The sequence below is a fragment of the Pipistrellus kuhlii genome, unplaced genomic scaffold (assembly GCF_014108245.1).
Source record: "Pipistrellus kuhlii isolate mPipKuh1 unplaced genomic scaffold, mPipKuh1.p scaffold_m20_p_95, whole genome shotgun sequence".
Taxonomy (NCBI): Eukaryota; Metazoa; Chordata; class Mammalia; order Chiroptera; family Vespertilionidae; genus Pipistrellus; species Pipistrellus kuhlii.
The window spans coordinates 92709-120129 of NW_023425601.1; the positions used below are offsets into that span (position 1 = coordinate 92709).

General features: G+C 42.3%; 1 protein-coding gene across 20 annotated transcripts in view; it reads right to left on the bottom strand.

Moving 5' to 3' along the window:
- HUWE1 (HECT, UBA and WWE domain containing E3 ubiquitin protein ligase 1) overlaps positions 1–27421 on the bottom strand; it is a 143592-nt gene that overhangs the window by 23143 nt on the left and 93028 nt on the right. For 16 of the 20 annotated variants that reach the window (XM_036428912.2, XM_036428911.2, XM_036428922.2 and 13 more), the window contains 20 exons: positions 26979–27131; positions 25405–25532; positions 25149–25230; positions 24329–24505; positions 23718–23877; positions 21666–22030; positions 19089–19284; positions 17756–17923; positions 16174–16319; positions 15692–15755; positions 14336–14550; positions 9673–9884; positions 9106–9288; positions 5085–5257; positions 4588–4736; positions 3778–3853; positions 2796–2894; positions 2095–2228; positions 1756–1924; positions 113–341 (listed from right to left, as the gene is read on the bottom strand). In XM_036428912.2, the coding sequence (XP_036284805.1) occupies positions 113–341; positions 1756–1924; positions 2095–2228; positions 2796–2894; positions 3778–3853; positions 4588–4736; positions 5085–5257; positions 9106–9288; positions 9673–9884; positions 14336–14550; positions 15692–15755; positions 16174–16319; positions 17756–17923; positions 19089–19284; positions 21666–22030; positions 23718–23877; positions 24329–24505; positions 25149–25230; positions 25405–25532; positions 26979–27131 (3278 nt within the window). The remainder of the gene's footprint in view (positions 1–112; positions 342–1755; positions 1925–2094; positions 2229–2795; positions 2895–3777; positions 3854–4587; positions 4737–5084; positions 5258–9105; positions 9289–9672; positions 9885–14335; positions 14551–15691; positions 15756–16173; positions 16320–17755; positions 17924–19088; positions 19285–21665; positions 22031–23717; positions 23878–24328; positions 24506–25148; positions 25231–25404; positions 25533–26978; positions 27132–27421) is intronic. The other 4 variants (XM_036428929.2, XM_036428914.2, XM_036428923.2 and 1 more) reach the window with 3 other exon arrangements.

Genomic DNA, 27421 nt, shown 5'->3' on the forward strand with positions numbered 1-27421 from the left:
GGGACAACTATGTGATTGGTGTGTGATGAGAGAGAGCATTGAGTGATGAGCTGCTCCCTCCAGGTTAAGACCATGCTGAAGCCCAGTGAGCCCAACCACCTTTGTAACTCACCTCTGAAGTATGAGAGGCGGGTTGGGCTGGCGATTCCCAGGGTAGTGAACGTGAATGGTGTGGCCTGTATTGGCTGTCAGCTGCCTTAGGGTCCTCTGACTGCGCCCGATGCCCTGGGTGAGGCGTGTTGTAGAGGAGCCACTTCCCAGTGTCAGGGAACTGTGGTCTGCGTGGCGAACCATCAGTGGGTGGGTGGTAGGGATATTTCCTGGGGATGGGGGGATGTCTGCTGCAAGGACAATATGCAAGGGGTCAGTGCCAAAAACAACTCCCTTCCCTGATCGTCCAAGCAGAACCATGTCTCCTGGGCCTTACCTCCTCACACGGAAACCTGAGCTTTGTCCTTTCTCCCTCATTCCCACGACTCATCTGTGATCACTGGCACTACCATGGCTTATGCCACCATTTCTCACCTAAATACTACAACAGCCTCCTGAGTAGTGCCTTCTCCCAATCCATTCTCCGCACTATAGCCACAGGGACACTTCCAGGCCCCTAGCAGCATGCTGCCTCCTCCACTTTGAAGAGTCCTCTCCCTCTTCTTCACCTCCTCTCTTGTTCTTGGCTTATACATCACTTCCTCTGACACTACAGATTGGCTTACTAACCATCTACTCTGTGCTTTCTTACCATATTACAATATAGTTCCTGCTCATTTCTAATTCCTAATCAACCATAAGCTCCTAGGAGGGAAAAGGGCTGTTTTCTTTGCATTCCTCTAGTATTTGATCAATTTATCGAATGAACAAAGGTTCAACATAAGGGAGATTGACGCAAATCACAAAAATGCAAAAGAGAATCACAGAATAAAAGGTATCTTGAAAATCATGTAATCAACCCAGTTTTCCCCCTTTTCAAACTTTTCATTTATAGGCAACAAACAGGCTCAAAGAGTAAGAGCAAATCACAAAAATGCAAAGAAAATCACAGAATAAAAGGTATCTTGAAAATCATGTAATCCAACCCATTTTTTTTTTTTCTTTCTCAAACCTTTCATTTACAGGCGACAAACTGAGGCTCAAAGAGGTAAAAGACTACTTGGCCAAGACAACCCACCAGAACAGTCTTTTTTGCTATGTCATGCTTGTGATTTGGTATTAAGAGCTGCCTTCTCAAGACAGGTTGATTTTAAGAACGCGACGCTAAAAGGGAACTGTGATGTTGATGGGGGAGGAGGGGAGAAATTCACCCTCTCCTCCGAAAAAGATGCATCGTTGATGAACCAAGTGAACGTGCTCAAATCTACTCCCCAATGCCAAGCTCAAAGGCTGGACCCAAACTCTCAAGATGCAGCATTAGAAATAAAGATTATTGAATGGCTTGTTACTGGAGGGTGCCTGACGCAGTCAGCCTTGGTATCTCATTTTTTTAATAAAATTCAAGCACATCAAGTTGTCCAGGCTCTAAAATAGCTGCCTGTTTACCGAGGTGGAGAGAACAAGAGCCTCTCACTATTCTTTCTGCTAAGCATACACTTATCGAGAGAGATGGAATCAGATATTCCTTGCCCCAGGAAGGTGGCATAGGAAAAGAAGTGCTATCGATCAAATTGATAGCTGATCTGCTTCAGTCACTGTTTGGCTTACCCTAAAAAAGGGTATAAGAATCAAGAGATAAAACCCAGCTGAGCCCCTGTATCTTACTAGCACTGGAGAACATGTTGTCAAACTCAATGATGAGATCATCCTCCCGGTCAAAGCGCTCAAATCGGACCAAGGGAGAAGCGTTCATATCAGGGTAATCCTCATCCAATTCCATTTCAGAGCCATCGTCGTCATCGTCTTCATCTCCCTCTTCACCTTCATCATCCTCCTTGAGGGGAAAACAGGAGATGGAGAATTGCTGGGGGTAAGGATTTTCTGAAGCCTTTGCACATGAGGGAAGGAGGCGCTGAGACTAGCCACCCAGGCTGTTGCTTTTCTCCAGCTCTGTGTTCCCATGGAAGAGGTTGTCTGAACCAACCCAACACAGTCCCCCCTCACCTGATCATCTTCCTCATCTTCCTCCTCCTCCTCCTCTTCATCCTGACTATCATCCTCATCCTCGTTACTGCCACTGCTGTCCTCTTCCTGAGTGTGCTCCTCCTCATCCTCAGGGTCCAGGATATTCATGGAATCTAAAACAAAGGGAGCACATTGGAGGACTAAACTGAGTAGCTAGACAACAGGCTACTGTGAAGGCCAGCAGATTGAGTGGGAAGGCGATGTGGTATCTGACTAGGAGAGGAAGAACCAGATCTGGGGTGATATACAGGCTAAGTGAGCCAGCCCTGATTTCCTGAAAGTGCTACTCAGTGCATCAAACGCTGAGCAGGGTGGCTGAATGTGGATGTTTGAAAAGCCATGGTCAAGGACGTGGCCAAGTCTGCTGGTGCCCCCTTGCCTTTCCAGCCCTACTTTGCTACTGACTGCATCCTACTGGTAAGAGGGAATCAGGAGCGATGAGAGCAGGTAGGTGAGAAGAAAGCGAACCAAGTAAGAAGTGACAAACTTTTGGGCAAGCGGTAGTGACATGTTATTTGAAAAACTGGCTGAGGATAAAGTGGATGGTGTATGTCAGCGCATGCGGACAGATGCTGCCTTATTCTGCACATTTGGGCAGCTGCCTCCAGGAGAACCCTAGTGTGGTATCTGTCAGGCGTGCAGGGCAAGAAGGGAGGCCTTTCCGGCCTCGGCACTCTCACCTTCTCGGTTGGCCTGCAAGGTGGAAGCTTGGCTGAGGTTGGAAGGAGCTTCATCCATCAGCACGTCCTCTTGTGATTCATCCTCTCCACTTCTGCTCACTGAAGGTTACAGAGCAGAGCCTTCACTGAACAACAGAGGACTCCCCTTTCCAGACTGGGTGTGCCTAAAGTAGCTATGTACACCCGGCAGACATCCATTGTTTTTCTTTTTTCTTTTCTTTTCTTTTTTTTTTTAAGATGAGGGAGAAGACCTAGTTTCTCTTGCTTTTGACTATCTACTTGAGCTTGGCCAGTCACTTTACCAGTCTGAGTCTCAGTTTCCTCATCTGTAAAATGGGATGATCACATCTGCCTTGCCAATTCCACTGATTGTAAAACCACAGAGGATAACGGGTGTGAAAAAGCCTTGTCCAATTTAAAAATACTTGTCTACTTCCGCTACTCATTTGATTTCGTTCATCAGTAAAATAAAAAAAGTAACACATATACCCTTGGAGCCAGATGACAGTCGGCTAAGAATACTTAGCCGTTTTCCCTCTCGGTGGTAAAAAGGGCTACCCTTAGGGAATGATCAATTTTTTTTATTTTTATTTTTTATTTTTTTACATTACTGAGACTCAGAGGCAGAAAGCCCCTGAATTTTTCTGAAGAACTGAAAGGATAGCACTTTCTCACCCTACAGCCTTTATAGCCTACTCTAGACCCCCATGAATAATAAACCCTCTTCATGTGCCTAATGTATCATCTCTACTGATGGCCACCCCCGCCCCTCCCCCACATAGGCACCAATTCAGACCCACCACAGGTCTGTAGATGGGTTGTGAATTTTTCATCGGTAAGACAGTCAACATCGAGACAAGCAGCGATCTAGGCTGGCTATGAGCCCTTAGGCAGAGCTGAGCAAGCAGATGATGAGAAAAAGGGTCCTCCCAAGAGAGACTGAGGCAAAGGAAGAGGCTTTACTCAGTTCTGGGGCTCTCACCTATAATTGTACTGTTCCCAGATCCGCCATCCCTCTCAAGCAACTCATCTATCAGGTCCTCCAGCTCATTCTCAACCTGGAGAGAAATAGAACATATACAGATGCACACAAGTCTATCATTGTGCTAGTGCTGAAACCCTAAAAAAAAGCCAGCAAGGGAGCATGTATTTCTAAGATAATGTGTGACAGGCGGCATTATATAAGTACCACGCACTTGGGGGTGCTAAGAGCACAGAAACTACCGCGGGCTGCCAATCCACACTCAGAATGTCCTTCACATGGATCCATCCCAGCGATCTGAGACCAGGTTAGTCTTTATACTGTCCAGGAATACATGCATATCTCCTTAGAACGAGCAGCTTAGGACTTAGGCCTGATTTCTTACCACTGCCACCAGCTGCGGAAATTACAATGCTTTCTTTAAGGTTGTTACAAGACTACTGTTTGAGTACTGCAGTGAGAGCTGGCGCTATAGCAATGGCAGTAATGTTAAGGAGCTTCCGTTAATACCAGAGCCAAGTAAATCAAAGACCCTGGGCCCAAAAGCCAGCTCTCTACATCAACATTTATCCCGAGCCGAAGTCTTCTCGTTGGGATCGATTCCATATCAATAGTACATAGCATCCGGCCCCCCCACCCAGCATTTAATACAATCCAAATACATTTACGAGCATCTAAAGTACATCGTCCGTGCGCCTTTACAAAGCAGACAGCATTGCCGCGAGGATCCAAGTACTCACCCACCCACATCACTCGGGGATTTTGGTTCGGCGCCGCAAAAGGGGTGTGCTGGGTGATCTGCCTCCCTACCTGCATCTCTTGTGAACTGAGCACCTCAGGCTGCCCAGCAATCACCACTGAGTCGGTTTCAGCCTCCCCATCCATGATATCCCCATCTGCCACCTCTGTCTGAGTGACATCATGATCCTCCTCCTGCACTTCTGCTTCCCCAGGCTCGCCTGCAACAATCAACCAACCAGCAAAATAATCAAAGGGTGCCTATGTGCAAGGCACCACGAGGCAAGCGTGAAGACGGTAAGGCCCCTTCCCTGGGCAAGTTTACAAGTTCTCAGAGAATAAAATGAATGGGCGACAAAGGAAAAGACAAGGCTACGTGTGAGGACAGCCAAATAAGGCTGCAATTTTAAGCAATTCTTTGTGGGGCAGATTCCCACGCCACTGTGACAGATCTCTGGAAGGCCAGCAAGTTCCCAGGGAAACAATACCAAGCCAGAACAGTTGCGATGCCCATAGAACAACTATGCCCACCCTGTCAGCACGCCAGTCCATTCGCTCCGATTCCCTACCTGGGTCCTGCTGGTTGCTATTGGAGTCCTGGGTAGCTCCTTGGGCATCCTGCTCAGCCTTGGTCTTGTTAGAAGCACTCTTGCTGCCAAAAAGGCTACTGGGCTGGTTCACAATCCGGGACAGTGTTTCCAAAGGCTTCAGAGCAGCATTGACTGTGTTGGCCATGTTGGGGCTGGGATAAAGGAAGATACAGAGATGGAGTGAACACAGAAATCCACACTAAAAGGCAACAATGCTCACCATAGTACAATTATCCCCAAAAATGGGGCATGGAAGGTACAAGGAGAGCTTGGGACATACTGTTGTCCTAGAAGACATTTAAAAAAAAAATAATGAAGTCCTTACTACAGGCCAAATTTGAAATAATCTGAGTATCAAAAAGAATCTATAAGAATGCCATCTAATACAAAGGAATAAGAGAATCAGAAAATCATCCTTTTGCAACCAGCAATGTAAATGATCTAGGCAAGGCTCACCAATGAATGCTAAAACTATTGAGTTAAAAATCTTTAGGGGAAGAAAGGGGTCATCTGTAATACTTTCAACAATAAAGATTAAAAATCACACCAAAGAAATGAGCTACAGCAAGTGACAATGAAGTAAACGTTTAAAAATCTTTAGGGTACAGGATATTCACATGATCTTTATGAGCTCAAAAGCATCACCTCACAGATAACTTATCGACACAATGTTACAAAGGGGAAATGTAACTCTTAACTATATGATCAAACTTAGCATCACCAATAATAGATGGCATTACATGTCTCCTGCTGAGATACAATGAGAAGAACAAATATCACCTACATACTACTCTTGCCAAAAAAGAAAAAAGGTTAGCCCAAATCTAACCATAAAGATGCATTCAGACAAATTCAGATTATGGGATATTACTATAAAACATTTGGCTCTCTGGACTCTTCTAAACAATCAAGTTACCATAAAAAATAGAAAACAAACAAACAAACAACGAACAAAAACAAGGAGCCTGTGACAACCAAATGTCAACTGAGTGATGTTCACTGGATCAAAATGCTCTCCTTTGGGCTACAAAGACATAATTGAAATAACTGGGGATATACGAATATGAAACATGCTAGAGGCCCAGTGCATGGATTCGTGCACTGGTGGGGTCTCTAGGCCTGGCATAAGGGAATCAGGCCGAAACAGGCTCTCCAACATCCCGAGGGGGTCCCAGATTGCGAGAGGGTGCAGACCAGGCTGAGAAACCACACCAAAGCATGAATCCATGCACTAAGGCCTCTAGTTTGCATATAAGCTCTTTGGTTAATCTCTTACCACCTTCCCTCCTCCTCTCTTTCCTATGAGATTCATCAGTCTGTCCTATGTTTCTATGCCTGTGGTTTCTGCTCCTGTGTTGAGCGTCTGCCCCCTGGTGGTCAGTGTGCATTATAGCTACCGGTCGGCTGGTTGATTAGGCTTTTACATACATAGACTAGTGAAAGTCAGACATCCCTCTTGTAATCTGGGAATGCTGATTCCTAAACACTCACCTACCTGCCTGCCCCTAGCCCTTCTGCATGCCTGCCTGATTGCCCCCAACTTCCCAACCCTGCAGGCCTAATCTCATTCCCCAACTGCTCTACCCTGCCAGCCAATTTGGTCCTCATTGGTCTGTTTCTATGCCAGTCAGAGTCAAAAGTTCTGCCTCCTAGGCAGCCATTGGCTCCTCACAGTTCACTCAAATTTGGTTCTGACTGGTCGGTTTCTATGCCAGTCAACATCTCTGGGCCTGATCAGCTGTCCCTGTGGAGGCTTGGCTGCTGCTGAAGCCAGGAGAGAAGGAGAGGCAATGGCTGATCAACAGCTGCCACAGAGGCTGCAGATCTCTCTCTGGGCCTGATCTGCAGCCCCACGCCCCCCACCCAGCACTGACTGCAGGACTGACTTCTGGTGTTTGGTCGAGCCTTCGATCGGCTGTTACGGACCCTGGCTTTTTATATATTAGGATAGATACTGAGTACTATCATATAAGGGTATGTTTGTTCTTAGGAGAACGTGCTAAAGCATTCAGAGGTTAAGGAACAAGCTGTTTGCATGAATTTCAAATGATTCATTTCCCATTCATCTCTTAATAAGGGGATGGGAGGGGGTGATTAAAGAAAACAGGACAGAATGTTAACAAATGGTTAGTGTAGGTCAAGATAACCAGATTTTCCCTCTTTAATGGGCTAAATCATAGAAAAATGCTAATAATATATAAGAAATTATATAAATTAGAAAACTGTCATTGATAGCCTCCAGACAAATTAACTGGTGCATGCAAAGATTATCAACTGGTGCTAAGAATATTAAGTACATGATAGGGAACTAGATATTTTTACACTGCCAAAGTAACAACATAGATTACACAATAAGATATATACCATCTATGATATACCCTAGCCAATAATGTTTACATTGCTCCATTAAGTCTCTAGCTCTAACAAGAGGTTTATAGAAAACAGGGAGTAAAGGACCAAGTTAAACTATGCTGCAAGCGCCCTAACCGGTTTGGCTCAGTGGTAGAGCGTAGGTCTGTGGACTGAAGTTGTCCCGGGTTCGATTCCTGTTAAGGGCATGTACCTTGGTTGTGGGCACATCCCCAGTGGAGGATGTGCAGGAGGCAGCTGATCGATGTTTCTCTCTCATCGATGTTTCTAACTTTCTATCCCTCTCCCTTCCTCTCTGTAAAAAAAATAAAAATAAAATAAAATAAAATATATTTAAAAACAAACAAACAAACAAACAAAAAACAGCCAGCACCGGTTTGGTTCAGTGGATAGAGCATCGGCCTGCAGACTAAAGGTCCGGGGTTCAATTCAGGTCAAGGGCATGTACCTTGGCTGCGGGCACATCCCCAGTAGGGGGTGTGCAAGAGGCAGCTGGTCGATGATTCTCTCTCATCGACGTTTCTAACTCTTTATCCCTCTCTCTTCCTCTCTGTGAAAAATCAATAAAATATATTAAAAACAAAAACAAAAACAAAAAACCCCCACAAAAAACAAACAAACAAACAAAAAAAAAACACTATGCTGCAAGGTATCAAATGGAACAAATCCAGAAAGAGACACTGCAGGATAGCTGGCCTGATCACTTCAACAAATTAGTGTCATAAACAACAGCAATAAAATAACGATTTAAAAGATGAATTAAGGACCTTTGTTAGAATAGAGTTACAAGGGATACAATCAGATGTAATGCAAGGTCCATAATTGAATTCTGGTTTGGACAAAAATTTTGAATATATATTTGGGCTTTAATAGGATGAAACTTTATTTGCACAGAAAGGTAGATTAAAAAAAAAACAGCAACAAATAAATAAAAACAAACAAAAAACAAACCCACCCCACCTTAGGTTTCGTTTATAGTTTTATTTAGGTATGTAAGAAAACCACCGAAAGATACATAAGAACAGTGGTATCTGGGTGGCAGGAATATGGTGTCTATTTTCACTCATCTGTATTCTTATGATACACATATAATCTTAAAATAAAAGGTTGTTTTTACTTATTTAAAAATATTTTGAGACATTAAAAAAAAAAGATATTTTAGTGATTTTTACAGAGAAGAAAGGAGAGGGATAAGAGTTACAAACATTGACCAACTTGCTCCTGCACACTCTCCTACTGGGGATCAAGCCCGCAACCAAAGTACATGCCCTTGACTATAATTGAACCTGGGACTCTTCAGTCCTTAGGCTGACGCTGTATCCACTGAGCCAAACCAGTTAGGGCAAAGGTTATTTTTAATTGAAGGGGGGAAGCTTGGGGAAAAAAAATTAGTGATGCAATCCAACTCTTAAGTTTCCAGTAAATGAGAAAACTAAGGCCCGAAAACAGAAAGTGCCTTAGCCACAATACTAAGAACTCAGGTACCCATCTACACTGAAACATTTCCTATCACACTGGCTGTTCACTACACAGCTGGTAAGAAAACATGAAATATTAGGCAAATGGAAAAGCAAGCAGCATGATTAAAGAGAAAGCAATAGCCTGGGACTGGGCTTGGAAATGATGTTACCTGGATAGGTCCAGGCTGTGAGGCACTCTGGCCAGGTCATTAACCAGTCCCTTCTTCAGGAAGAGTCGAATGATATTGTTCATGCCATTGTGCTGGGTCTTGGCTGTGGCACTGCTGTAGAAACTGGACGTGGAGGGGCAGGACTCCATGATAGTACTGATGATACACATCACTGCCTGAAGCCTGGGAGAGAAGTTTGACATCTCTATCACGTGACTATAGCATGTTCTTAAACCACATCTTTACTAACTTGCCCCAGATAACCCTCCTGTGTTCTATTACTTCCTAAAAGTAACAACTAAATAGATGAAAACTTATTCCTTGGGTGGTAGCACTCTTAAAAAATAAGATTGAATAACCTGCTCTTGCTTAAAGAATAAAAACAGTCCTTTGTTTTCTCTAAATTGTTTACCCACCTACTCCAAATGTAATCAGTTTGAGAGAACCAGAGAACATACAGGGCTGGTATAAACAGAACACTTGTTCAAACGCAAGAAATCCAGCGGGACAAGAATGAAGTAAGGGGATGCTACTGGTGACCAGCACTAGGTCAGGCATGAATTTTACCTGGCATGTTTCTCTGTACTCTCAGCCATAGCCAGTGCCCGTCCGAGGGCTGCTTTTACTTCATTCACAAGGGCCACCTGGGCATCTGTGCCACTCCCTGCAGCAGCCAGGCTTGCGAGGAATAGGCGGGCCAGGGCAGGAGTATCCTTGTCTTCTGCATTCTGGGTATGTGGGAGGAGGTGGTCCAGGACAAAAGCTAACACACTGCAGTCCTGAAAAGTCATTAATCATGATATTTACTCATAAGCACAGTTATGCCATATCGTTTGTAGACAAACAAGATATATTCACACAGAGTTTATATGAAGTCACCCAGCCAGATGTGAAAAACAAGGCTTAAAGGTACAAACTAAGTGAGTAGCAAATCTAGACTTTATGCTCCCAAGTCCCATTCACATCTTCATTTAGATATTACTTGGCATTTCTTAAAACATTTTTATGTGTGATATTTAAATAGAACTGTTCCTAGCAAGCCTATAGGAGTTGATGCAGTCCAATATTTTCGCCATCTAACAGATGGGCAATATGAAGCCCAAAGAAATGTGACTTGCACAAAGGACTTAGTCAATGGCAAGGATTCAAATCTTGATTCCTAATTGAGTGCTATAATCCTTTCAGTATTCAATCCTATATAATAAAGAGGTAATATGCAAATTGACCATCACTCTAACACACAAGATGGCCGCCCCCATATGGTCAAAGATGGCCGCCACAAGATGGCTGGCAGGGGAAGGCAGTTGTGGGCAATCAGGCATAAAGGGAGAGCTGTTGTGGGCAATCAGGTCTGTAGGGGAGGGCAGTTGGGGGGGGTACCAGGCTGGCATGAGAGGGCAGTACGATCATGCAACAAGGCTAGCAGGGGAGAGCAGTTAGGTGCAATTGGCCTGGCAGAGGAGCAGTTAGGCATCAATCAGGCTGGCAGGGGAGTGGTTGGGAGCCAGCAGTCCTTGATTGCGAGAGGGATGTCAGTGGGATCAGGCCTAAACGGGCAGTCAGACATTCCTCAAGGGGTCCCAGATTGGAGAGGGTGCAGGCTGGGCTAAGGGACCACTCCCCCATGCACAAATTTTGTGCACCGGGCCTCTAGTTAAATTATAACATCGACATCTACAATGTGCCCAGGACCCTGGGCTAGAAACTGGCAGGGGTTGAATGAGAAATGGCACAATCATAAATATGGATAAATAATAACTTTTAATGTAGGATTACTTAAAATAGCAAAAAAGGTCCAACAACAGGGAAGAAAATAGACCTTTCCTTCTAACAATGTTGTATCCCACAATATTTTCTTATCTTAAAAAGAAAACTTAGATCTGCTATCATTCAAGCCGATTTTGGATCAAAATGCACTGGTGATTTTGGGACCAGATAAGATGATGGCCACACAATTGAATACACTAAACTAGAGGCCTGGTGCAAGATATCCGTGCACTGGTGGGGGACATGGCCTACAGGGATCAGAGCGTTGTGGGAGCATCACTCATCCCAGTCAGCTGAGTGGCACTCCCACTGTGGGAGCGCATTGACCACAGGGGACAGCTCCTGCATTAAGTATCTGCCCCCTGGTGGTCAGTGTGAGTCATAGCGACTGGTTGATTGGTCATTCTGATCATCCTGCCATTTGGTCACTGGGCTTTTATTATATAGGATACTACTAAATTATACACTTCATTAGAATTTTAAAAATTTCCCAGTAGTGACTAAAATGAAAGTTAAACAGTATTCTGAATAAAAGCGTAAATAATTTTGTGACATTATTAGTAAAAACTGGGGAAAAAAAAAAAAAAAAAACTTCATAAATTGGGAAAGCAATGTAACAGAATAAAAAGGATTTGAAATCAGACCCAGGCTTCAATTCTACTCTGAAGTGTGGCCTTAGGCAAGTTTATGACCTCTCTGAGCTTTCTGTCTTCTCCATTAAGGGGAGTACTACCAACAACCTTTCAGTGCTGAGATGAGGATTATCAGTAAAGCACCTATGAGTACCCAGTACCAGCGGGTTACTTGACATATATTAAGCAGATACTTAATAAATTTGCAATAGTCTTATTCTACAAGTAATGCTGTTCATTGTAAATTATAACTGCAACTTGCATAAATGAGTGAAAACTTTGAAATAAATGCCTAATGCATATTTAACACATATATTCCACAAAGAACTCATATACAAAACATATAAAGAACTCAACAGAAAACAAGAAGACTTAAACACTTTATCTTCATATCCAATGCCCAGTAAAGACAAGGAAATTTTAATGATATTGCAAAACACTGTCACAAACACACTAGTATGGTTAAAATAAAATACAAAAGAAGAAAAAATACTGAGTAATGGCAATCTGAACTCCCACATGTGCTGTGCCGGCAATAATATAATTGATACAACCACTCTGGAAAACTTTTGGCACCATTTGGTAAATCTGAACAGACTAGCAATTCTACTCCTAGGCATATACTATGCAACATAAATGGTTATATATGTTTACCAAAACACATGCAAGAATGACTGCAGCAGGCTCTATTTTTAATACTTCCAAATAAAAAACTACCCAATTGTCTACTAACATTAATTAATGGATAAAAAGATTGTTATATTTGACTGCCAAAACAATGTCCCCTTTATGAAGAAACCTCCTTAGGCATGCACACCTTTACATATATGAAAACATGATATAGTGACTTTTCTTCCCCAATCTAAACATTTGGTTTTCTTTCTTACTAAAAAAAAAAAAAAATTATATTTGTATTGATTTCAGAGAGGAAGGGGAAGGGAGAGAAGTAGGGAAAGAGGGAAACATATAATAAATAATGAGAGAATCATTGATTGGCTGCCTCCTGCTTGCCCCCTACTGGGGATCGAGCTCACAACCTAGGCATGTGCCTTGAATGGGTATCAAACAGGGACCTCTGGGTTAATAGGTTGATGCTCAACCACTGAGCCATACCAGACAGACCATGATTAGTTTCTTAAAGTGCTCTCTCACTTGAAAAATGTAACCTGAAGATAAATTCTCTATCAGGATATATAAAATATGACCTGTATTACTATTATTATCAAATCTGGTATCCTTGCATACATGTGAGTACTCCCAAAAGCTAAATACCAATATTCTTATGTTTGGTTTATTCTACCGTCCCTTAGACAAATTTAAGTGACCAACAGGATACACTCAAATTCCACATTTTCTCTTCAAACTGTTTAACAGCTACACTAATAAAAGAGACATGCAAATTGACTGTACCTTCGCTATGCCCACCAGCCAATCAGGAGCAAATATGCAAATTAACCCAAAGATGGCAGCAGCCAAGGAGCTGGAGCAAGCAGGTGGCTTGGGTTTCCCCCAGCGATGGAGGAAGCCAAGCTTTCCACCCGCCCTGGCTGGTCCTGGCCTCTGCTCAAAGCTACAAAGTTTCAATTATAGAAGATAAATAAATCCCAGATACCTGCTTTCAGCCTGCCCTGGCCTCCACTCTAGGAGGCGCTGAAGGGAAAAAAAAAAAAAAAAGAAAGAAAGAAAAAGAAAAAAAGGAGGGGCTGGGATCCTGGATCACCAGGGGGCATGGCCAGCCTGAAAATAGCCATTAGTCCTCACCCAGGCTGGCCAGGCACCCCAGTGGGGACCTCTACCCTGAAGGTGGTGTGGCCAGCTTGAAAACAGGCCCTGGCTCCTCACCCTGGCTGTCTATACCCCCCATGGGGTGAAGGTCCCCACTGGGGGACTTGACCTGAAAACGGCACTCATGGGAAGACTGGGAGACCTTCCAGGAGACTTTCCGGATGTTCTTCTGCACAAAGCCATGGTGGCGGGGCAGAGGTAGAGGCAGTTAGAGGCCAGAATGGGACGGCAGTTGTGAGTGGGGGAAGGGGGCGCCTTTGGGGGTAAGTAGATCAGCGGGGGGGGGGGGGGGGGGGGGGGGGGCAGTTGGCGGCCCAAGCAGGCCCTCAGTGGGGGTCAGTTGGAGATGATCAAGATATCTGGGTGGGGCAGTTTGGAGTGAGCAGGTGAGTGGGGGAGCGATAGTGGGGGTGAGCAGGCTAGCAGGCAGAGTGGTTGGGGAGCCAGCAGTCCCGGATTGCTAGAGGGATGTCCCACTGCCGGTTTAGGCCCGATCCCTGTAAACTGGCAGTAGGACATCCTTCAAGGAGTCCCAGATTGGAGAGGGTGCAGGCCAGGCTGAGGGACACCCCCGCCTCGTGCACCAGACCACTATTAAGAGGAACAAAAAACCATGAAATATCTGAGCCCTTGATTTCACCTTCATCCTCCAAATCAATTCTTGTCCATTTCTAACTTTAAAACATCTCTTCAACGACCTCCCCGATCCCCATCAACTTCGCCAAGATCCCATATTACCTAGATTATATCGAGTCAGATTCCTAACTGCTCTCTCTGATTCCAATCTGGCCTTTTACAGTCTCTACAATGCAGACCAAGCGATATTCCACAAAACAAATGAACAAATTGCAGCAACTCACTCCCTGCAGTGAGCCTGATTGCTCCACATTATGAGAAAAAAGGCCTTGCACTTTAATGTGTCTTGAGAGGCCTCCGCCTCTCTTGTCATTGGGCTAACATGCATAGCTTCTTAGTAAAGCATCTAACACATAGCAGGTATCCAGTGACAACAGTATAAAGTCTTAAGCAGAAGTGGGAAGCATTACCTCTTTGATCAGCTCAGACTGGCCCACAGTGTAGCTGTAGTTGGCAATCAGGGTAGCAATACCGACATAGGACCTCACCAACTCAGCCAGAAGACGAAGAATAGTGGAGGTGGGCATTAAAGGTTTGCTGCCCTTGACTTTCTGTTTGGCTTCTTCAGAGGCTCGGTCCCCTTCTTTATCTTTTTTCCCATCTCGAGACTCCTCTGGAGTTGAAGCTGTTGAGAAAGAGCCAAACACCAGTTCGATTCTACACTGGGATATTGGTGAGAACAAGCCTTCAGTGGAAAGAAAACCACTTCTCCACTTTAGGTCCCTGGTACAACTTGAATGCCCTTCTCACACTGCAGTGGCAGGACAGAAAGGTCGGACGACACAGGTCATAGACATGGTCTGTGGATATAGTACACCAGGGAGGCTTTGCCCAACTGTTCACACATCGTCCACCACCTTCCCTCCTCTTATATATTACCATAAGCCCCAGAAATACTGTACTAATAGCTCTCCAAACACACCTTGTATACTCACTCTTTTACCTCTTCCTTCCCACGTCTGCTTAGCACACATTTACTTATTTAGCTCAGCTGAAATGCTGATTTCCTCTAGCTCATCCATGCGAGTTTCTATTACATCACATGCCCACTATACCTTATGCTAGGATGCCTCTATTCTAGCAGTTAATTACTTTGTACCATAATGGTTGCAGGTTTCCCTCACTAGACAAAATTCTTTAAGTGCAGGAATTAATCAGATTCATTTTGATGTCTACTATAGTCCACTACATGAAGGACCTAATGCCTCTATTGAAAATATTACTATCACCCATACTATAGATGGGCAGTAAGTCCACCAAAATGAGCTAACCAATACTTTACCAGTTAATAGCCTCTTAAAAATTTTTCACTATTAGATATTAAGTTTAATGTCTCCTAACTTAGACCTCAAAGATCTTTCCTTTCCAAGGAGAAACAGTTCTTAAAAGGTCTCATTAGAATTGTTTCCACATGACATTTCTCTAATTCTTGGCGAGTAGCCAGTGGACTCTGCTGACACTGCTGGGGGCAAGAATCCAGCCATTGGCACCAAAGCTCTTTAAGTCAACATGGAAGCCATCAAAAAATATATGGGATGGTTTAAAGAGTACAACAAAAGGATATTACCATAGCAACCATACTGGGTTAGTTAAGTCACAGTTCCACTAACTTTAGCTTATAGAAACTCTATTTACAGAACACTGAACTCAACCTTGAGAAAGCTCACTTAAACAAGTAAACTTTATAATTATGCTTGTATTCTGACTCCCTGTCCAGGACACCCTCAAGAAATTCAAACAAAAGAGGGGGAAAAACAAACCATTACCTTCTTGGGATGCCCCAGGTGTGTTTGTCTCAGTGGAAGAACCATCTGCAGCAAAGACCTGACTCTATGGAAGAAGAAAATTCCTGAGCCATTATTAATTTCAAAGACAGCCATCCCCAAATGGTAGGACTCCTTCCCAGGGTACTGGCTGGAAATGCTACACATTCTCTCTGGCTGATCATTTATCCACTTTTCTCTCCCCCACATGCTATTATGATCTGTGGGAAGTCATCATTATAAACAGTGACTGGGAGATTGGGAAAAAAGAGGAGAATAAAAAATGCATTAGGAAAACATTTCCAACCCAAAGAATGAAAAGAAAATCCCAAAGACATCCTAATTTTACCTTCATTTTTAGGCAACATATAACTTACAGATAGATCAAAATTAATACCTTTGACATTTCCCTGGCATAACTCTAAATACTGAGCACACACACACACTTATTGGAAAAGGAAGGTAGGAAGTTGGAACTGACTTACATTAATGGAAAAACCTGACTGTGTATCAAAATCACTGCCCTGCCGAGTAAGTGACCGGTACTGCTGGTATACATCATCGCCCATATCTTGCAGGAGCTGGCCAACCTCTTGGGTCATACCCCCAGGTTTAGGATCAGATTTGTCTGCTAGAAAAACAAAACAAAACTCTTCTGTAACTGTGCAATGGTAATGCCTATTTGGTAGCTTGGATAACTCCACTCCAAGTTGCCACAACTGTTTACATAGTCATATTGCTAGATGTAAAACAATAACTCCTCACTTAATGTTGTTGATAGGTTTTGGGACTTTATACAAAAATGACATTAATAAAATCCATTTTACCACAGGCTACTTGACATAGCATGAGTAAAGTTCATAGAGCATCTTATTATTCTTATAACGAAATGATTTTAATTGAGGAACTGCTGTGTAACCAAGACAGCATGGTTGAAAGTCTCCTAATTTTGTGACCAGAAGCAATTTATTTAGTCTCCTCGCTTTCCTCAGCTGTCACTACACTAAGCTTAAATTAATATACCTATAGTATTATGTCTAGTACAATGGAAAGGTCAATAAGTGATTACTATAGCTAAATTGTTATTTTTTTGGGGGGGGGGGATATATAAGATTGGTTAAAGATTCTGTGTCTAGAAGCTGGGAGCTCTGCATCAGAATGCTGTATGGATGAAAAGCTCATAAGACCCACATTTTCTTGACCTATTAAAGGCAGTGTTCATCACTTTTTGGCAATCCCATGGGACATGTCAAATAAGTATGCCCTGAATAAAACCCAGAAAAATCCCACTGTAATGAAACCTTGGGTTCAAACAATCTATTATGAGTTTCCCAGTAATTATATGCAGCATTTTAACTAGAAATAAAGATGGATTGATGAAGTGGTCTCAAAGGCCAGGAAGCCTAGCTATTTCTTCTAATATTGTTCCCAACTTCTTGGGTAATAAAGATGTTTTGTTTTTGACAATGAACGCATTAAGAGACTACCTGGTGTTTTATTTTTAAATGTGTTTTGATTTTTTGAGAGGAAGGGAAAGGGAGAGGTAGAAATATTGATGCAAAAGAGATACATCGATTGAGCCCGAAACCTGAGCACGTACCCTGAATATCGAACCGGTGACCTCTTGGTACATGGGACGACGCTCAATCCACCAAGCTACACTGGCCGGGCAAGACTTCTGGGTATTTTATTTTCAACCAGCTAACAAGATGCTCTTATTTTAATCACTGTTCATTTCCCCCACTGGATGTACTTTCTTTCATATGATGGAACTCTGGAAATATCCTTATTTTTTATCATTCAAGACTTCTTCCAGAAAACACTTATTTTAAGAAACTCCCCTACAGGCCCCACCTCCACCAGGTCAGGTGCCTTGCTCTAGGACTCACTACTACTTCGGCATCTGTCATACTATATTACTATTAGCTTCATTACAGAAGGGCGCTGTGTGGCTCATTCATTTTGATTCCCAGAGGATGGACATACAGTGAGTGTTCACAAATACATGAATTGGTTGAAATGACCCAGGCAAAGTGCTCAGCCTCCTGTGGTGGGCTAGCTACATACCTTCCTCCGGAGCATGGTATGCAGCCAGGGCATTCAGCATGTCATAGATCACTTCCTTGATAGTATCAGGAATGACAGGCAGTGGTGACGGTTTCAGAGGGGTTGTTTTCACCAGTTGGACAGCATTAGGACCTTTAATTCTAAGATTCTCAAATTCATCATCTGAAGCTAAGTCAAAGTGAGACAGAAAAATCAATAGTGAATGGGTACCTACGTTTGGTTACTGATAAAAACTTAGAAGGGGGCTTACAAAATATATAAGCTTGGGACAGGAGGTCATTTCCAATGTTCAAGCAGCCTATCACAGTATCTGCCTCTTACCTTCCCCAATTATTATGCCATAGGATTTAATATAGCTGTAGCAAATGGTAAAAGAGCACAGGCTTTGGAGTTGGGGAGACCTGGTTTTAAAATCCAATTCTATTACAAGATCATGGCCAAATTACTTCCAAGAAACCTCAAATTTCTCATTTTTGAAACATGAGAATTAAATGAGATCATACATGCCTAGCACAGGGACAGGCACACTGAGGTACCCAAAGTAATTAGCTGCCCACCCAACTTTTTATTAAAGAAAACAAACACAACCCACAACCCTAAAGAAACATTGAAAGGTTAGTAAATAAATATCCATATACTTTTCATATAGAATCATAATTTGTCTACTTCTAAATATATCTACCTGTACAAATAACATTAAGGATATTTTCCGACATAGGCATCGTAACACCCAGGAAATTCAACACAGACACAACTATATTATCTAATATAAGCCTGTATTCAAATTTCTCCAAATCTCTTTTATTTGGTCCACAAGCCCATCAAGGTTTTTGGTTATCTCTCTAGTCTTTTACCTAGGAGATCCTTGCATTTTCCTCCTTTCAATACATTTATATTTTTGGAAAAGAATCTAGACCAATTTTCTTATAGAATGTCTCATGATTTATGTCTAATTGTTTCCTCATAATTAAATATAGGCCAAACACTTTTGGCCAGAATATACTGAGGATATCGTGTATTTCACTCTGCATCATGAGTCAGTTGTCTGTCTGTTCCTCAACTGTCATTCTGTCTTTAAGCCGGTCACTGTATGTAAGCCCTGATGCCACACTAAGATGAGTCCTTGGAAAGCAAGGACAATCCTTGGTATTTCTCGCAGAGATTAACACAGGGCAAGGACTAAGAAGATATTGAATTACCTCTGAACTCACTCACGTGATCTATCAGCCAATGGAAGCTTTCTAAGTTACAGATCTCGCTGCAGAAAACTTCTGGAGTTATACTAGGCCACAGACCTCAATGTCTCAAAAGGTCACGAGAAGGGCAAACTCACCAGTTCCTGAGCCCCGAGGGGCTGGAAGGGCAATTCGGATACAGCAGTTGGCCACTTCTGTGAAAATGTCTGGATTGCGGCATGCAGCCGGCCCAAGAACACGAAGGATATAGTTGATCTCCCGAGAGCCGAGGCTGCCAGATACAACACCTGAGGTAGTGCTACCAGCTCCACTTGTAGCTGCTGAACGAACAACCTAGTAAAGAGAGGGAGAAACATTGCTGATTAACGACAACTTTCCAAAAATACAATTGCATTCAAGGAAGAGTTTCCAAGGATTAAAATACTAACCAAGCCCTGCCTCAAGACAGTGAATGACAAGATTTAGATTTTTGGGAGAAAGATAAACTTAGTCTTTTAAGTCCCTTACCAATTCAAAAATGTGGCTTACAAAGAAAAAAAAAAATCAGCATTCAGAATATCTCAAAATTATAAATTATTAGACCAGATGGTATATGGATCTTTTAGATAAACTGGGAAATATATGTAGACCACTGATCATTCATCCAAATTACAGCTCCCACATTTAAGTGCCAGCTCATAGCCTTCCCAAAGGCTGTCCTAATTTTAAACTGAATGGTTCAAACTCTAAAAGTATATAATATTGATATCCACTCAGTGTATAAGAATAAAATTCAAGATTTCCTTTATGCCTCAGAGCCAATCATCCATTTCAGATAGTGATAGCCACAGGAGATATCAAACCATATTTATGGATTGTTTACTTTGATATCACAGGGCTTAGATATCTATTATGGTTTTGCTCTTCTAAAAAAAAATGACTCGTCAATCATGGAAAACAGGAAATTATAAAGAAAACAATTCCTTTGTATTTTTAATTATCTATTCCTTCATGAACAATGTTCACAAAGATAAACATCTTTTGGAATCTTAATGGTTTTCTTACCAAACCGACCATGCTCTTTAGTTTGGCATATTAATCCCTATATCTTGTCTGTCAGGCTGCAATTATAAAACAATTCTTACTTTTTAAATAAAGAAAAGTAGAACTTCACTATAAAAATGTGCCACATTTATTTATCCAGTCCTCTGCTGGACATTAGATCTCTAGTTTTGTGATATTACAAGCAATTCTACAGTGAAAATTCTTGTATATGTACCTTGGCATACGTGACTTTAGTTATAAGTTCTTAGCCATAGAATTTCTAGGTCAAAGGATATCTTAAACTGACAGTACCAAATTGCCCTCCAATGTGGCTGCACCAATTTCCACTCCTACCAAAAGTAAGAGTATGCCTGGTTCTCCACACCCGTACCTGCAATGGATATTATTAAGCATTTACATTTTGCCAACTCGGTATGTTAAAATTGTCACTGACCTTCCTTTGCTCCCAACACCCCCAAATACAATGTCCTCTAAGCTCCGAGTTTTCTCTCATCCAACAAGAACCTATATTTTTTCCTAGCATTTTTAAAGTTACTACATAAATTTTAAATATTGTAACTATCTTGTTTTTATGTTAGAATCCTGTCTATATAGTTGTTTCTTCCTTGTAGGGCTGTCCTCTGAGCTTAGATCAGTACATGTTCTGCCTTTAACAGCTCTCCTGCTTTTGTTTTTGCTCATGTCAGGTAACATGAAACAGGCTGGGTAAAAAAACAACACCTATCTGAAGAATGTCAGATGTATGCGCGCATGCACGCACACACGCACACGCACGCGCACACAAATAGTACCAGATTCCAGCTTTCTGGCAAATAGGTTAAAAAACAGTTATAACTTCTGACTCAATTTCTAGGAATCTCTAGGAAAAATATTCTTAAATGTGACAAAGTCATGCACAAAAATGCATATTGCAACATTATTTATACATGTATAATAGGAAATAATGTTCCAAGAGGGGAAAATAGAAGTGAAATCTAGTGACATTCACATGATGACTGTTGACAACGAATTAGCAGGAGAAAAGAAAACTTTGTCAAAGTACCAAAAAGGAAAAACCTTATTTATTTGTAAGGTGTTTTCCCTCCACTCCTCCAATTATGTATTAATGTTGATGCTATGTTTCTATTTTTTCTAATTACTTTGTAATTTCTTCCACTGTTCTGTATGTTCCTTAAAAAAACACATGTAAGCCTCAGTTTTTAGGTCTGCACAATGGGTAGTTGTAAAGAGCTTCCCACAGTGCCTGACAATCATAAACATTCCAAACACCTTACTACTTTTGTAACCTGTGAACACGTGGGAAGTTCCCTACAAGGAGATGATCTTTAAGACATGAACTCAGTGGAAGGTATTCTAATTCCTTATGAAGTTTTTGGTTCAAGAAACCTACATTGCCAGAGAGAACTTACTAGGTAAGAGCTATTACTATAGCAAGTTTAAGAATAGAAAAGCTTTATTTTCTAGTTCTTTTTTCATGTCATTCACTGGGATTATCTATCCTATTCAAGCAAGCACCTAAGTGTACAGCTGGGAAATTTGACTGGGCAGCATATAGAGACTACATATCTAGCTATAGATCCTAAGAAGACCCAGAGTCTATCTGTTCTGAGACCAAGGAGAACAAAAGTATGATGCAAAGCTAAACCATCACCTGACACCAAAAGACTCACCTTTTCCATAGTATGACGGAGGGTGCAGGGGTCCTCAATAATGTGTCTTAAGAGGAGGGTGACCAGGGGAGTAAACCCATTGAAGCCTGAGCTCTGGGTCAAATTCAAGATCATGCGGGTACTCTTCAGCTCTGCAAACATCATGGCATATTTGTGGTCTCGGGTGAGCCTCAGGCAGAGGCGCAGGGTGGCATGCAAAGTGTCTGGGTCCACAGGGACTCCTAGCATGCTCACGCAGGCCCGGATTAAAACAGTCACCATATCCTCTGTCAGGCCCTGGATCAGGATCTCCCCGATTTTTGTTTCTTCCAGGCTTGCCTCCTTTCCATTACTTGTCATCTCTAGGGCCAATGGAGTATCTACAAATGAGAAAGTAAGAGTTCAGACAGTTCAACTTGACATTTTCTCCCATACCTATCCTTCCTAAGGAACCAGTCAAATACTTGCACCTTATGAGGAGAAATATACCAAACATCAATTCTAAGACTAGATAAAAAGGCATATCAAAAGGAGTGTGAAAAAATGCAAGCATAAAAAAATAAATAAACAGCACTCCCTATTAAAAAAAAAAAAAAAAAAAAAAAAAAAAAAAGGAGTGTGAAGCAAGTCACTAAGCAATATCATCCTATCTAAGAGTAATATGCAAATGGACCATCACTCCAAGACACAACATGGCCGCCCCAATGTGGACACAAGATGGCCTCCACAAGATGGCTGCTGCAGAGGGCAGTTGTGGGTAGTTAGGGGTGACCAGCCCAGCAGAGGATGGCAGTTAGGGGTGACCAGCCCAGCAGAGGATGGCAGTTGGGGGAGACTAGGCCAGCAAGGGAAGGCAGTTGGGGGGGACCAGGCCTGCAGTGGAGGGCAGTTGGGAGGGACAGGCCTGCAGGAGAGGGCAGTTGGGGAGGACCAGGAATGCAGGGGAGGCAAAGGCCTGTAGGGTAGGACAGTTGTGGGGGACCCAGGCCTGCAGGGGAGGGCAGTTGGGCGGGGGAGGGACCAGGCCAGCAGGGGAGGGCAGTTAGTGATGACCAGGATGGCAGGGTAGGGCCATTAGGGGCAATCGGGCTGGCCCGGGAGCAGTAGGCATTGATCAGGCTGGCAGGGGAGTGGTTAGGGGGTGATCAGGCTAGCAGGCAGAAGCAGATAAGGGCAATCAGGCAGAGGCAGGTGAGCAGTTGGGAGCAAGCAGTCCTGGACTGTGAGAGGTATGTCCAACTGCCCAGTGGGATCGGGCCTAAATGGGTGGTTGGACATCCCTCAAAGGGTTTCAGATTAGAGAGGGTGCAGGCTGGGTTGAGGGACACACATCCCCCTCCCTCCATGCACGAATTTTGTGCACCGGGCTTCTAGTCCTATATAATAAAGAGGTAATATGCAAATTGACCCTCATGCCCTCACATAAGATGGCCTCCCCCGTGTGGTCAAAGATGGCTGCTACAAGATCACTAGCAGAAGAGGGTAGTTGTGGGTGATTGTGCCAGCAGGGGGGGGGGGCAGTTAGGAGCAACCAGGATGGCAGGGGAGCAGTTAGGCATCAATCAGGCAGGTAGGGGAGCGGTTAGGGGGTGATCAGGCAGGCAGGCAAGCGAGTGGTTGGGAGGCAGCAGTCCTGGTGGTGAGAGAGATCCTAGATTGGAGAGGGTGCAGGCTGGGCTCAGGGACACCCCCCCCCCATTGCACAAATTTTGTGTACTGAGCCTCTAGTATATAAGAAATGGCAATTGCCAAAACCGGTTTGGCTCAGTGAATAGAGGATCGGCCTGCGGACTGAAAGATCCAAAGTTTGATTCCGGGCAAGGGCATGTACATTGGTTGCAGGCATATCCCCAGTAGTGAGTGTGCAAGAGGCAGCTGATCGGTGTTTCTTTCTCATTAATGTTTCTAACTCTCTATCCCTCTCCCTTCCTCTCTGTAAAAAAATCAATAAAATATATTAAAAAAAAAGAAAAGAAAAAGAAATGGCAATGAAATCGGCTAGAACTTAAGCAATAAAGGAACAGAGTTTCATGTAAAACACTCCTTGAAAAATTCAAAACTAAGAGTCCATACCATTGGTTTTACTGTCTTTACGCTTGATTTCAATTTCTTTGCTTTCTTCCAGTGTCTTCTCTAGTTCCTGCCCATTGCCGTTTTTAGAGTTTTTATTCAGCCGTGGTACCCTCAGGAGAGTCAGCATCACAGGGCGACGGTTCCCTGTTTCTTCATTAACCTAGTAATTCAAGCAGACAAAAATATCTCTACCAAAAAAGGAACTCTGGAAAGGGGTATTAGAACTCCCAGGCAAGATGCTACAAGAGAAAGGAACCCTGGCAATTTAAACCATCCCTATTATTTACAGAGAGAAAAGATCAAGGTTCCGAGAGGGAAAGTGGCATGCACAAGGCCCTTTAATGAATTGTAAACTTCCCAATAGAGCAGATACCACCCCTAACCACGCCCTAATCTATGACGAGACAATAAAAATGATTTCCAAGTGGGACAGTATCAAATTGCCACAGATTCATGGTCTACCTGAAGACTTTAGGAAGATCCACTTGTCTGAAAACTAGACCCAGTTTGGTAGTGGTATGGTCACATTGCTCCTTATAAAATGGAGCCAAAAGGCATACCCCAGCGCCTTCTCTTCTCAATAATGTTTACACCATTGAATGAACATGTACCTGAACCATTGTAGTGAACTGGACAGTGTATCTTCTTCGGCCTGCAGTGAAGCGAACACTCGTCTCCCCAGACTTCCAGGCAGAATCAATAGTGCTGTTGTTGCTTGCACTGTAACTACACCACCGTCCAGAGCGGTCATCAAACCAGCGCCAGTTGTTGTTGTTGGACTGTAAGTACTAAATACAAGAGCACAAAGTTTCTTCGTATTTTCTACAAGGTTGGTTGTTAGAAAAAAATATTAACTTTATCAGTGCTCATTGCTAAAGCTAACCCAGGAAAAACAAATATACTGAACACTTAGGACATTTTGAGAACTAAGACAGAATTTTTTTATACATTAAACCTCATATTCCTGAGCCTCTTCATAGGCACAAAATCCTCTATATCCTTGTCCTGTGACCCTCTGCTTTCCTTTTATTTCCAACTGTTTTCCATAAAAGGGGAACCGAGTTTAGATTTAGTGGGACAAAATCTGTCTCTGAGAAGGTACTGAGGTAATGTGACATATGCATCTCCATTAAGGAGCACCTGCTTTGGGAGAAATTGCGCACTCAGTCCTTTACACGACAGAAGAGCCACTCCTCCTCTGCATACTTCCTAAACATTTATTTCCAGAGTAAGTTCTTGGGCCCTTTAGCTCCATAAAAAAGAACTCTAACAGCCCATTCGGGAGAGAAATCTGGCTATCAATATCCCCCAAGAGATTTATTCTTTGATCAGAGAGCTTTACATCCTTTACTCTCCTGTATTCTCTGTTGGCCTATTCTTTGCTTCAAGAAGTTAAGCAGTTCTGCCAACGATATACACTATATTATGTACCTTAGTCATCTGGGCTCTCCTTTTTGAGGAGATGGCTGTCTTTTCATAAAAATCAATCAGGAGCAACACTGGGGTGATCCACCTACAAAAGGAGAAATTGTTTATTCTGAGCAAACCAGAGACCTAGACACAAGGTAAAACTTACCTTGACTTCATCAGGGACATCACAATTTTCAAACCAAAAAAGGTACCCAAGATTTGCCCCATACATGCTCCAGAAAAATAGAAGTGAAACCAGGATATAGGATAAACTCACTTTGGGGTCTGGACCTCCTTTTGCTCCTTGGCAGCCTGTAGGCAGGGCTGAACCACTTCCAAGAGTTTGATTAGGACATTAAGGATGCCACTGGATTCGACCACCCAAGCACAAGGTAGCTTCAACTCCTGATTAATTAATCAAAGGGAGAAAGAAAACATATATCAACTTCTAGTCAGTAATCACAGGAGTGAACACTATTAGAATTAGATGAATTCAAATTCCACTTCTATATGATGTATTGATACAATACTTACCAGCTGTGTGATCTGAGATAAGTTATTTAAATTCTCTAGGCCTTTGTTTCCTCATGGATCAAAGGAAATAATAATCTCTCCCTCCAAGGTAATTGTGATGATTAAATGAGGCTATATATTCAAAGTGCCCAACATATGCTTAGCACATTAGTATGTGCTTAATATGGAAACTTATTAATATCATTAATACCATTAAGGATTGTCATCTAGGTTATATATAATGTTAAATATGTTGAAGTTGAAAAGCTTACAATTTACAGTCTTTTAAGGAAGGTGGGATAATTAAACACAACCCAGTTAATGGTTTGCTCTACAGGGGGCATACTAAAGTATTACTTATAACAGAAAATCACTGGAAGTTATTTAAATGTCCAACAATAGGCAATTACTTGAAGAATGGGATGTCCAGAGATGGAATAGTATATACATGACATGGGCAAATATTCGTAATATAATACACAGAGAAAATACCACTTTTAAAATAATCTGGATCTCAATTTTTTAAATACACAGAAAAAGAACTAAAAGAAAATATAAGACTGTTACTTGTGATTTTCTCTTTATATTATAATGTTAGAAGGGATCCCCAGTATTCTGTATTTTCTAACCTACTTATAAATGCTATAATAAGAATCACCACGTCCACCACAAGGGAAAACTCCAATACTATAGTTTGACACATACAATGAACTTTTCTCCCAAGTTGCTTAAAGTATTTACTCCATTAATTTCAGGGTTTACTATTAAACATAATGACAAATGAAGAGTCATTTGCTCAAAATCAATTGCCTATAGATTCCTATGTTGGTTGGAATAAGAACACGTCCTGGCCAAAATACTCTTTTATCTCAAAGAATCTACTGACTGACCCGGTACAAAAGAAGAGTTAAGATTCTACCTTATGCCTATTACCCAATTTTCACCACCTACTCTAATTGGCTATCACTTAGAGGTTTCCTCAGAGAGACCAAAAGTATTCCACAACAGAACTATGGTAGTAATTCTAAATACCGCTTTTAACGACTACCCCCAAATCCTCTAAGACTCAATTCAATTAATGAACACTTGTTCTGAGAAGCCCATCTCGCATTATCCAGAAGAGGTATATACCCCCTCCCTGAACTCACTGACATTCATGTACCTAATGCTGTATTTTGTATTTAATTATGTATATTCTAGCCTATAAGAAACTGCAGGCTCAAAAAAAGCAGAGATCATGACTTACATTTCTCTCTACCTTCTTCAATGTCTCAAATAATAGTGCTCAATTAATTCTCTGATGAATGAATCAGAGGGACCAACAGATCTAAATCTTACCTCAAAAAGCAGGGTTAAAAGCAAAATTCTAGTAGCCAAATTGGATGCTTGGGGCAGGGTAGCCATCTGACTGATCCATTCTGACACAGTTTTTGTGTCGCTTGTAGTCAGGGGAAGAGCAGCTTTGATCAATACATCAGCAGCTTCCCATACCTAGAAAAAAAACACAGTGGCCAGTCAGATAACTTTAAATAAGAGTTTGATAAGGTTTGTCAAAACATTCTTAACCCTGTACTCATATTCCACGCTCAACACATTTGCCCAAAGAGGGTGGATAAATAATTGTTTATACTATTGAGATATCTGTATTAAAAGCAGATGTGTGCTACTGTAAGATAATATCTAAAGATTATTTTCTTGCTAATCCTTACCTAAGGATATTTCTTCCCACTGTTTTGAGATAGGGAGACACAGAGAGATAAAAACACCAATGATGAGAGAGA